General features: G+C 45.2%; 1 protein-coding gene across 6 annotated transcripts in view; it reads left to right on the top strand.

The window, feature by feature from the left end:
* Positions 1-13260, top strand: part of LOC144767947 (ly6/PLAUR domain-containing protein 5-like) — a 578058-nt gene that overhangs the window by 55921 nt on the left and 508877 nt on the right. The window contains exon 1 of one of the 6 annotated variants that reach the window (XM_078651295.1): positions 3416-3514. The exons of 4 other annotated variants lie outside the window; for them this stretch is intronic. In XM_078651295.1, coding sequence (XP_078507421.1) covers positions 3442-3514 — 73 coding nt within the window. In that variant the 5' untranslated portion in view covers positions 3416-3441. Of the gene's footprint in view, positions 1-3415; positions 3515-13260 lie in introns of those variants that run through there. One more of the 6 variants, XM_078651298.1, reaches the window with a different exon arrangement.

Below are 13260 nucleotides of genomic sequence, written 5' to 3'. Positions count from 1 at the left end.
GCCTTCAGTAGAACGCACTCCAACTATGGGTCACATAGCATAAAGCCACACAAGCAGAAGTATGAAACTGCTCCCCGTGAAGTCCTAAGCCATCATTAAGTTACAGCTTAAAAGATTAGTTGCATTCAAGCAAGATAATCCCACATGACTTTCTCCAGTACTTTTCCATGATTTTTGGCAAATTGGATACTTGCACCACCTTTCCGACATTGATAAGTTGCAACTTCATTCGCCCTTGGTATTTCTTCTTCTCCATGAGAACTAGACTCCCTGCTCATTACAACATTTTTCCTTGCTAAACTTTGTCTTCTCATACCTTGCTATCTAATGAAAACAAAACCATTCTATGCTAACTAATGAGGCTTTGTACACACCTGCAGTGGAAACAAAATACAAGCAAATCCATTCAACGTTGAAGGTTAAAAACAAATTACATGCTAGGCTTTAAACGTATGCAAAAGGAACAATTGATGGACGGAATGCTGAACAATGAAAACATTCACCCCCAGTCACAATGATCTGGGTTTAATCCATTGTTATTTTGCCCACCATACCACCCCAGCTAGGACCCATCCATATGCATATCAGTCTTGACCCTGTTCATTATAAGAACAATCAAGCCCAAACTACCAAACCATATCCTCCCTGTACTGGAAACAAGCATCCTGGGACCAGTTTTGGGGAATCAACACTAATCATCGAGGCTCGTTGAATCCAGTGGTGCAGTGAACAGGGGGCCACGTCTGGGCATACCCTTCCCACTTAGGGCAACAAATGCAAGCGGAACAATTGATTGATGGAATGCTGAACAATGCAAACGTTCAACCCCAGTCACAAAGATCTGGGTTTAATCCATCGTTCTTTTGCTTACCATGCCACCCCAGTTAGGACCCAGCTATATGCAAATCAGTGTTGACCCTGTTCCTAATTGGAACAGTCTAGCCCGAACCTCCAAGCCAGGTCCTCCGTGGACCGGAAACAAGCACCCAGGGACCGGTTTCGGGGCCTCACCCCTCATCAGTAAGGCTTGCTTGAAACGAGTGGTGCAGTGAGCACGGGATCCACGTCTGGGCATGCCCTTCCGACTTAGGGCAACAAATGCAATAGGAGCATATGATGGGCAGAATGCTGAACAATGCAAACATTCACCCCCAGTCACAAAGATATGGGTTTAATCCATTGCTCACCACGACACCCCAGTTAGGACCCAGACATATGCAAATCAGTCTTAACCCTATTTAAATGTAAGCTCGAACTGAACGGTTCTTGAGGCCCAAACTCATGTCAATTCAGCAGTGCACACATTGCAAAAATGTGCACATTACTACAAAGATAAACAAATTCAGATTCTTAATGCATGAATAAATTGCAAAGTATTATGAAGATATTATTTCAAATGCACCAACATGGATGTAATTGCTTATACACACATAAATGCTTAAACATTAGTCTGTACATACACATTCTGTTTTATTAACTTCACAATGAGTCATCTTAAACGATAAAAATTTAAATATTACAAGAACCTCTATTAGTCAAATCTATGCACACAATTATAAGTCTTAATTCAATTCAATTCAATTTGACTTTATTCGGTTAAAAAGTTAATAACCATAAAAGTACATAAAAACAATTCATAATACTACATCCTCGGTATTATTAAAAAACAGTTCAAACAAAATAAAGATACAATATGCAGTAAATTTAAATACAACATACGTTGAATTCAAGTACGAATTGATTTACGTAATCTAAAAACATTACTAAAATATTCTGAAATTGAAGCTACGTTAAAAATAACATCTAGTTTCTGGAGTTCTAAAAAGGCAGCGCGACATCGTCTAACATTCATTTCCTTTAAGATCGGTACAATCAATCTCTTCCGGGGTAAAGTATAATATTTACAGAAAAAAAGGATGTGGATGTCAGACTGCTCTGATGTGTCATCACAAGGGCATTCAGTTAAATTGCGAGACCAACAGTTCATTACGGGGAAACTTAAAACCCTAAAATGAATACTTAACCTAAAACGGGTCAAAATGAATCGCGAGTGTTCAGACATAGAAAGGGTTAAATATGGTTGAATTTTACCCTGCAGTAATATGAATTGATGAGCTACAACAGACTTTTTCCTATTTTCCGCTGTCGTTCTAATATCTTCGAGGCGTTTCGTACATTTTATTTTTAGTGACTTCCTCGTGATATTACACATGGACAAAGGATTGTCATAGTAGTTCATACAGCCAATGTGTCCAAGGAAGTCCCTAATATAAGTAAACCACCTTATCCTGCTCACATAGTCCAAACTTAATCCATCCCTTAAAATAGCACGATTCAAAACGCACCCATCATTGGTCCAAGCCCTGTGCCACTGCAGTACTGGTTGAACTCTGATTGTATCTTCGATGTGGGGTTGGCCAAGTTCCATATGACGGATGTAACTTGAGACACTCTCAGGTACTGCTAAGATGAATCTCAAGAATTTATTTTCTACAACCTGAATAGATTGTACATTATCATACCCTCAAATCCCAGCACCATAGACAGCAATAGAGACACAAGTGGCATTAAAAATTCGCAGAAGTTCTACAGTAGGTTTTTTCCCCATCTTTTTGGAAACATTTTTAAGGGCTGTGATGGATTTACAGAACAGGGCTTTCCTTACTTTTATGGCATCTGTCCAGGTCCCTGCTTCATGAAATAAAATGCCAAGATATGGAAAGGTAGGGGTGGAGTCTAGAGGACTAGCATTAATGAACATCGGCCTCCTTTTCCTAACGGAACCGGGGCCACAGTTCATGGTGAATGTCTTAGAGCAATTGACTTGCAAGTCCAGATTTATCATAAATGTATTAAAGGATGTTTTCAAGGCGTTGTAAGGCCACTGGCGTGCGAGCCATTAGGACCGCATCATCTGCGTATAATAACGCAGGGATGGGTCTTTTGGCTACCCTAGGTATATCACAGGTTGTTTCACCAGGACATCCTCCAATCCATTAATATAAACCAAAAATAGAAATGGCGCCAGGACGCAACCCTGGCGTACCCCACGTCCCACATCAAATGATCTAGTACAGTCACCATTTTTTCAAAATCGCACTGTTGCGATAGCGCCCGAGTATAATTCCTTGAGAAAGGAAATTATACTTCCCTCTACACCAAAAAATTCCATAATGGCCCATAGCTTGCTTAATTAATTTTCACGTGGAGTCCTTAAAAATGCAATACTCATTTTTCCTTAGGACCATTAATCACAAAGACTATATTTGAGTGCTGACTACGCATGATCATGATGCACTCCGACAGTATCTCAGGATGTGATGAAAATTAAACTGCTCCAAATTCAATGAATGACCAGGTGGCTCTGACTTGCAGGTGCAGGCTATTCCAGACTTGTGGGGTGAGGTAGGAGGAGCTACAAATCTAGATCTGCAGATACAGATGCATCGGCTGGTTGCAAATATTAATTCAGCTGAGTGGAGGTGTCTGGTGGTTAAAGTTGAGACCCTAGCGGGTAAGTAGTGCGCTTTACAAATTCCCTGATTCATTGATTGATTGAAAGTTGATGCACTTGTTGAGGTTTGCAGGGCCAGTGTTGTGCAGATCTTTAAAGGTGTGCATGAGGAGTTTAAAAAAAACCTGTTTGAGGGTTGGAAGCCAGTGGAGCTCAATGAGATGGGTGATAATGGGTGTGTGGCATCGCAGATGAACTGCGAGCCCGGATCCTGCATTTATGTATGGTTTTGAGTTTTCTGGTCAGATGTGCGTTGATTCCATCACTGAGAGCATTCCAGTAGTCAAGTTTGCTGGAGGTGAAGGCTTGGGTGACAGTTCTGCAGGCACTGATGGGGAGCCATTAGAAGATCTTCCTCATCATCCTTATGGTGTTGGAGGTGGGGTCCACAAGGGCCTTGTCTGGCTGGGGGTCAAGGCATAGGTAAGTCGAGGGTAGAGGCCTGTAGACACCTACTTAATGGTTGGTCTGTGCTGAGGCCACCATTAAGTAGCTCAGGGAAGGAGAGCTGGGTGCAGGAGGCGGGAAAGAGTAGTAAAGTGTGAGGGCTGAAGGGCCGTAGCAGAGACATGACATAAAAAGGTAAGGAACGCAGGTGAGAGGCAAAAAGAGGTGTAGTAAGCTAAAGAGCAAGTAAAAGAAGTGCAAAAAGAGGAATGAGTAAGAAACAGAGTGAACAGAGCTAAATGAACAATGAAAGAGACCTAAAAGGATTGAGCGAGCCCAGCAAAAACTAGAACAAGCATTTACAATGCATTGGTCTCGGCATTATTAAAGGTAGAGCTATTGGCATTGCTCATGACATTTGTTTTCATTTTTTTGTTTAATAACATAAATAAATGGTATTGTCATTTAAAATGGCAATAGGTGAGCAGTAGAGAGTATTCGCGGACACAGAGCCACGCACACACACACAGACAGAGCCACACACACACACACAGACAGAGCCAGGCACACACACAGAGACAGAGCCATGCACACACGCACGCACAGACAGAGCCACACATACACAGACAGAGCCACGCACACACACACACACACACACACAGACAGAGCCACACACACACAGACACAGACAGAGCCACGCAAACACAGACAGAGCCACGCACACACACACAGACAGAGCCACCCACACACACAGACAGAGCCACACACACAGACAGAGCCACGCACACACAAGGAGGGTGCTGAAAAACACGTTCTCTTGTGAAGTGCTTAATGAAAAAAGAAAAATGTAATTCACTAAAAGAGCAGTGGACGGATACAGGTAAACCAATCAAAACCATGTTAAAGAGGTTATTCTCAAGCAAGGGAGTTGCCAGCAAATTAAAATAACCCCCACTTTGATCCAAACCTCTGATGGTACCATGTAAGCAAAGCAAGTGAGCCTGACCCTCGATAGAAGAGCCTTCTTCACTCTTCCATCCAAGCAGATATCTAACCATCCTTTCACCCTCCCATCCAGCACTAATAGCCACTTTTCCACTTTCACCTTTCTGTCCATTCTTTCACCCTTTCCTTTTTTTCACTTGAATGTCCTTCACCTCTTTCCTTTCTTTCACCTTTCTTTCCATTCTTACACCCTTCTGTTCTATCACTCTCCTTTCCTTTCACCCTTCCTTGCTTTCAGCCTTCCTATATTACCTTTTCTGCCTATCCATGTTTATTTCTTCCTTGTCTCACTTGCTCTTCCAGAGAAGAGAGGGTGTGGCATAATGGCCAGACCTGCTGACTTCGAGTCTCAGCATCCGAGCAAAACACTTAATCTCCCTGTGCCTACAGAAATGTATGTCAATTCACAACTTTATGTCAGTCTTCAGGAAAGTTTCATATAACACCAGTCTGGGATGCCTAACTACATCATTCTCCTGATTGCAGGCAAGTATTCAATGCCTGGCTTGCCCCTGGCAGGCATGCGTCCACGATACTGGACAGAATAAACTCAACCATCAAAACCGTGGAACTTAAAAATACCTATATTTCTCCTCGGGCGAGGAAAGCGGCTCTTCTGCGAAGTCCACGACCCCTAGAATACTTCTAATGGACCTTAGGAAAGAAGGCAGTATTCTCCCTTCCCTGAAAGTTATTTTTTTTAACTGACAATCCAGATTCATAAGTACTGTGTCCGAAAACCTAGGTGGCGAGTGGCTGATGGAGTTGAAACACAGTCCATCCTTTATAAAACACCACAGGCACACTCGTCTGATAGTGGTGCTCAACCAAAGCGTGGCATTAACCTGAACTTCCAGTACTGGTACTCTGCCCACGTACCCACTTCTTACATGCAGCACCTTGCTGAGTTATTTGTGCTGGAAACAGCTCTCTCTGCTGGAGCATCACCATACCAAACCACAGAGCAGTCGTGCACTCTGTTGGGAAACCAGCACATCAATCCTGACCGGCACAACAACCTACTTCAGCGGTAGGGAGACAGGCATTCCCAAGGTGTATAATCTTAGCAAGCAATGAATGCTTCAAGCTGCGCAAATGCCATTTCCCACATAAAGCATCATCCTTCAACATTCCATGTCATTCCAGTACTTACATCCACACAGCACCATACATACATCTTAAAACTACACAATCCGTTGTGTGTTGGGGTCGGATGCCCCGCACACAGCCCTACTCTACACACACTAACATGTGCTGCATCAATACCCACATAAGACTGGGAGAGTCCAGCCACCTCCCTGCATCTGTCGCGCTGCACAGATAAACAACTTTCGATATATTTGATTCCAATGCAGAAATCCCGGCTGCCGTGTCATTAAAGACAGGCACGCATCCTTTTATCGTCATTCTGCTACTATAATGCTTCTTGTAAGTGACGTTGATGTGCCACTGCTGTTCCCACGTTTCACGTCTCTACCAGGACAGGTCCCACCAACAGGGTCTGGACCCCGAAAGCCATACTGTCATCTTTCTGATGTCGACAAAATGGGTACCAAAGAGAAGGTGGGAGGCTTTAATCAATGTAAGCATTTGGAGACAATTGTGCGCTCGCAGCTCGCTGCATGCTTAACAGTTAACACCAACACCCAACACTGCCAGTGCCCTCCCGTGTCTTCGATTAAAGCAGAATGTCACACAGTTCTACAGACTTCAGTTTCACCAGAGGGCCGGCGAATATCTGTAAAGCAGCCCCGGACAACACAAACATGTGCAGACGCACCCGGCGTACCTGCCGCAAGGTGATGCTGAACACATAGCAGCCTGTCCTGCGTTGCGGCCCAGGAGCAAGCCATGGGCTGAGCCCTGCTGAGGGCCGTCCTCCGGGCGACTGGCGGGACGGGGTCGCCTCAGAAGCCACAAGCACCGGTATTTTAACGAGTGGAGTGTGAAAGCAGTGCGGCAGGCCACCCCATCCACCTGAGAGCCTGGCCTCCACTGGAAGCGGTGCTGAGTCAGGGCAGGCTGCACACGACGACAGCCGAGCTGCGCCAGCCTGCAACAATGAGGCGTGGGCATGGAGGGCTGCGGTGAGAGTGAGGAAGGAGGGAGAGAAGGCGCGACAGGTGCTCTAGAGCGAGTGTGGAAGGCAGACCTGAGCGAGGGACAGGCAGCGGAGCAGCTTGTGCGCCAACAGGCAGAGAACAGGCAGGGTGACCGGGGCAATGCTTCTGTGTGCAACAGGTCGGACCTATGGGGCGGTGGGGGGTGGGGGAAGTCGCTGCTGCTCGGATAAGCAACGCCGCATGAGGGGGGCGAATGACGTACAATACAAAGGAGTACTCCTTGTTAGACATACAGGGCATGGGGATGGAAGGACACGCGCACTCCGTGGTTCTTGAACCTCCCTCCGCTTACAGGGGGTGACAGGTACTTCAGAGCGAGGTGCCAGGCGAAGACTGGTCTGCGCATTGGACGCGGTCGGGCATAAATGGATGCCGCAAAGCTCCGAAATTTTCGGGGGCGTGTTTTTTGATGAGTGACGGATGACGTCACAGATAGAAAGAACCTAAAAAACACGCTCCCGAATCCGAAAAAGACGGGGCTTCAAGGGAGTGATGCCCCTCTCCTCCAATGGCTGGCCAGCATTTACGAGGCCAGCCAATGGAGAAGAGGCGCGGGTTCCAAGCCCCCTCTAAGAAACATTAAATCTTCGGGCTCTGCCCACACTGCTTACGCAGTGCGACGGAGTCCTCGACCTAAAAATTAGTGAAATGGGCACAGCGATAGAGAGGTGAAAGAGTGAAGTGAGCTCAAACAGGGGGGGGGGAGAGTGTGATGAGAGAGAGTGAAAAATAGATTGCTTTAGGAATAAGAAAGCCAGAAGATAGATAGCAAGGTCAGCACAGAATCAAAATTAGGGAATGTAAGGAGTAGTGCAACAGAGGCACAAACACAGGCACTAGTTGTGAAAAAACTGGCAAATTGAGCAAAAACAGGCAAGCAGAAGGGATTGAGAGAGTCGAGCACGAGTGAGAGGGGTTGTTTGAAGGAGAGAGAGAGAGAATAAGTAGGTCAGGAGGAAGGGACTCTTACACAGAGAGAGAGGGGTCCACAAGGGCCTTGCCTGGTTAGAGGACTAGGTGCATTTAAGTCCTAGGACGGGCCGGAAGACTCCTACTTTTAATCAGTAATATCAATGATGTGATGTGCGTTTTCACTTATAATGTCATCATGGATGTCATTTACAATGTGAAATGAAGGTTTAAGTTAGGATTTGTGCTGTCATTTTAGGGTTTGGGGTGGTTGGTGGTAACAGTAATTTTAGAGTTTAGGAATTAAGGGTAATTTTGGGGTTTAGGATTGGGTAGTGGTAAAGGTGTTGCTTGAACATGAAATACCTTGAAAAATACAAGGGACACGAGGCGTTTGGCAAAACAGGAACAGTTTGTTTAATTAAACAATGCGGCCCAGAGAACAGACATGGGGTCGGAGGTCTGCCTCAACTTACAATCGATCTGACTGTGTTTTATACATTTTATTGACGGACATAAAATTGTTCTGCCAATCCTTTTTTGGTAAGGAATGCAAACTGCTGTCTTTGGAGCCATACATTAATGTATTCAATGGGTAATAAAGGTGAGCCTGGACCTAGCCTAGATACAATGTGGCCAGTAGATAATGTGCCCACATGCCCAGCATGGGGATCATGTGATTACTGAGTGTACTGTGTCCTGATTGGCTATATGTTCCTAACTTAAGTGGCATCTGACTATATGGTATTTTGCGAACACACGTACCCCTCCAGCCATATGTGCTTTATTGTGGCTAATCTCCATAACCCATTGTGGTGTTGCGGCACCTATCTGTAGGATTGATCCGGGATTTTGTAGTAGGTAATCTGTGCATGCGCAAAGCTATTGTTATGTACTGGTTCTGTTATGGAATGTTGCTGTTTGAAAGGTCAGTGACCTTTCTCTGAGGAAGCTGCAAGGGGATGTACATCAAATAAACTGTAGTGCTTTCCCACTCACCTGTGTAGGAGTGATCATTACTAATTTGGCGACGATTTTCATCCATCCCGACCCACGTGTGTATCCCCCTCTCTCTGTGTGACTCGACCTTCCAGGCTGGTCTTCTTACAGCATTTTGCTGCAGTGAACATTATCAACTCTATATTTTCAAGAGGACCTTCTGAGCCTTGTTACCTATGAGTTGCTGCTGCAACTGGAGGTCGCGATCGTGAAGTGGAGCCATTGTTAGCCTGTGGTGGGCTATTCTGTCTCTGGCTCTTCTTCGGTCTCATTGTGGCGGAGGAGTTCTTCACCCTGTGAAAGCCACTACCCAACTGATGATGTGTTTGGTGCTGTCATCACGTAGGGAAGGTTACCCTGCTCGTTCTCTTGAAGCTGTGGAATGTCATTGGCAATTGGCAGATGCCTTTGTTTTTCCGTAAGAAGTTACTAGGAGACCTATCGTCTGTTGACCATTGTTTCAACTTTACCACTGGAAGTGTGGAGGTGAACAGGGTCCGTGCGGCTCTCAGCAGTGTCAGTGGAGCAGTGCAGTTACACGTTCCTGCATGACGGCACCTGCAGCGGTGTCAGTGGAGCAGTGTCACTATGTGTTTCAGCACAACAGCACAGCAGGCGATAGATATCTAACTCTATCTGTTCTCTTATCAGTTCAAGCGGAGGTACATTTAGGCAAAACCGTGACATATTCTTTCCTCATTTAGGTATATACTAAGATCTATTTGGCAGGAATTATACCTACTTCCAGGGCACTAATGGATCCAGCGTGAAGGGCATCAAGCAGGTCTCTTGTCAATGACTATGACTGTGTTGTGAATATATGTTTGGGTGTTCTTTACAGCAGCTATATAATTCAAATAATTTTTTTCTGTTGATTGGATTGCAGGCTGCAACTATTGGCTTACTAGTATTTCACAAAACTTTATTATCTTATTATCAGTGTGTGGGTGTGAAGTACTGTTACTTACCTACTGTATTTATGGACAATATGCAGAGTGAACAATCTCCACCCTCATTTTCGAAGCTTCCAGGAGACCCACCAGTTAGGTGGAAAGTATGGTTTAGAGCCTTCACAAAATATTTAGCTGCAGTGGTAGAAACTAGGTTTAGTGCAGTAGCGCCCCCCCCCCAGCGCCTTGAGACCCTCACGGGTATGTAGCGCGCTTTCTAAATGTAATGATTGATTGAATAGAAAAGATTTATTTTTTAACACAATTTGGGATTTGAGGGTCTGAAAAATTTGCCCCTTTTGGAATACAATGAAGGTGATGAGGCATTAGATGAATTTGAGGAGGCAGACTAGAAAAACAATTTGTTGTGGAAGGGAGTTTAGCTGTGGCTAGGCACAAGTTTTTCACAAGGGAACAAGAACCTGACGGGAGTATGATTTTGTATGTTGCTGTATTATGTATCCTGCAAAAGCAACAATTGAGGGACAGAATGCAGAACAATGTCATACATTCCAGGACTTGAAAATTCCACTCGACCGCTCGCATAGTCGAGCTAAATTTAATAAGGTCGAGCTGTTTTTAGATCCTACTCGCCCTTTCTGGCGAGTAGGAAAACAAACCAACTTTCGTCCTCTGTCTGTGAAAACGGAGCAAATGTGACAAAATTACAAGATTTAAAGGCATTTTTATTGCTCGCAAGGTTAATGAGCAATAAAGGTGCCTTTAAATCTTGTTATCTTGTCACATTTGCTCCGCTTTCACAGACTGAGGTCAAGTAGGTTGCAGTTAGGTCGAGGACATTTTTTCAGGTACTAGTCCTGAAGGACTAGTACCATTTTTTTGATTTTTCGAGACCTGCATTCACCCCAGTACAGAGATCTTGGCCTAAATCCATTGTTTTTTTTGCTCACCATGCCATTCCAGTTTTAACCCAGCCATATGCAAAGTAGTCTCGCCCTGTTCCCCATGGGAACAGTCCAGCCTGAACTGCCAAGCCAGGTCCTCCCTGGACTGAAAACAAGCATCCTAGGACCGGTTTCGGGCTTTCAGCACTCATCAGCTAGGATAGCTTAATTGCAGTGGCATGGAGAGCACGGGACTCACGTCTGAGCATACCCGTCCTAATCAGGGTGACAAATGCAAAAACCGCACTTGATGGACAGAATGCAGAAGAATGTCATACATTCACCCCAGTACAGACATCTGGGCCTAAATCCATTGTTTTTTTGCTCACCATGCCATTCCAGTTTGAACCGTCATATGCAAATCAGTCTTGACCCTGTGCCCCATTCGAACAGTCTAGCCAGAACTGCCGAGCCAGGTCCTCCCTGGGCTGGAAACAAGCATCCTAGGACCGGTTTCGGGTGTTCAGCCCTCATCAGCTAGGATAGCTTGATTCCAGTGGCATGGAGAGCACGGGACTCACGTCTGAGCATACCCGTCCCACTCGGGGTGACAAATGCAAAAACAACAATTGATGGACAGAATGCAGAACAATGTCATACATTTACCCCAGTACAGAGATCTGGGCCTAAATCCATAGCTTTTTTGCTCACCATGCCATTCCAGTTTGAACCTAGCCATATTAAAATCAGCCTTGACCCTGTGCCCCATGGGAACAGTCCAGGCGAACTGCCAAGCCAGGTCCTCCCTGGGCTGGAAACAAGCATCCTAGGACCGGTTCCGGGTTTTCAGGCCTCATCAGCTAGGATAGCTTGATTCCAGTGGCATGGAGAGCACGGGACTCACGTCTGAGCAAACCCGTCCCACTCGGAGTGACAAATGCAAAAACAACAATTGATGGACAGAATGCAGAACAATGTAATACATTTACCCCAGTACAGAGATCTGGGCCTAAATCCATTGTTTTTTTGCTCACCATGCTATTCTAGTTTGAACCCAGCCATATGCAAATCAGTCTTGACCCTGTGCCCCATGGGAACAGTCCAACCCGAACTGCCAAGCCAGGTCTTCCCTGGACTGGAAACAAGCATCCTAGGACCGGTTTCGGTCTTTCAACCCTCATCAGCCAGGATAGCTTGATTCCAGTGGCATTGAGAGCACGGGACTCCCGTCTGATCATACCCGTCCTACTCGGGGTGACAACTACAGTTGATGGACAGAATGCAGAACAATGTCATACATTCACCCCAGTACAGAGATCTGGGCCTAAATCCATTGTTTATTTGCTCACCATGCCATTCCAGTTTGAACCCAACCATATGCAAATCAGTCTTGACCCTGTGCCCCATGGGAACCGTCCAGCCCGTACTGCCAAGCCAGGTCTTCCTTGGACTGGAAACAAGCATCCTAGGACCGGTTTCGGGCTTTCAGCCCTCATCAGCCAGGATAGCTTGATTCCAGTGGCATGGAGAGCACAGGACTCACGTCTGAGCATACCCGTCCCACTCGTGGTGACAAATGCAAAAACAACAGTTGATGGACAGAATGCAGAACAATGTCATACATTCACCCCAGTACAGAGATCTAGGCCTACATCCATTGTTTATTTGCTCGCCTTTCCAGTTTGAACCCAGCCATATGCAAATCAGTCTTGACCCTGTGCCCCATGGGAAAAGTCCAGCTCGAACTGCCAAGCCAGGTCCTCCCTGGACTGGAAACAAGCATCCTAGGACCGGTTTCGGCCTTTGGTATCACTTTGTTCGCCCTAGTTGACAGGCTATGCCAGACGTGGGTCCCTTGCACACTTTACCACTGGATTCAAGCTAGAAACCGGTCCCAGGATGCTTCTTTCCAGTCCATGAAAGACATGGCTTGGCAGTTCGGGCTGGACTGTTCCCATGATGATATATAAACAGAGTACCTCTGACACCATAGATTGAGTAATAATTTGTTTACCACAATAGTCTCTTTATTTGACTCTGGAATTTTTCTTTTTATATTACTTTCATTTTTTTAGATATATGCACTTGAAAGTCCTTCATTGAAAAGTTTTAAGTCACCTCTCTTATCTGTACATTTTCTCTATTAAAGCAACACATTCAATTATTTACAACATCTCTATACATTCTATAATTTTATTTGTACTCCGAACCACTATAGTTACTTCTTGGGACAGCGGCCACACACGCACTACAAAAAGACACTAGTGAAGAATTCCCCAAGATCCAGACTTGCGAGAAAAACTTAAACTCATAACCATGTGAAGAACTAAGGGAATACAGATGTCCTACCATGATAATACCCAGCCCTGAAGAAGACCTTTTATATTAACTTTGGTCCTATTCGGAGAAGGTCGAAACGCGTCGGCAGATAACCATAGTGGTTCGGAGTACAAATAAAATTGACTTTCCTACAAAGGTCCACCGGTGGAATGGACTTATGATTCCACTGAGTGAATGAAAGCAAATAA

Source organism: Lissotriton helveticus, chromosome 7, assembly GCF_964261635.1.
Source record: "Lissotriton helveticus chromosome 7, aLisHel1.1, whole genome shotgun sequence".
NCBI classification, from domain to species: domain Eukaryota; kingdom Metazoa; phylum Chordata; class Amphibia; order Caudata; family Salamandridae; genus Lissotriton; species Lissotriton helveticus.
The sequence above is the reverse complement of the archived record's forward strand: the minus strand, read 5'-3'. Positions and strand labels throughout refer to the sequence as shown.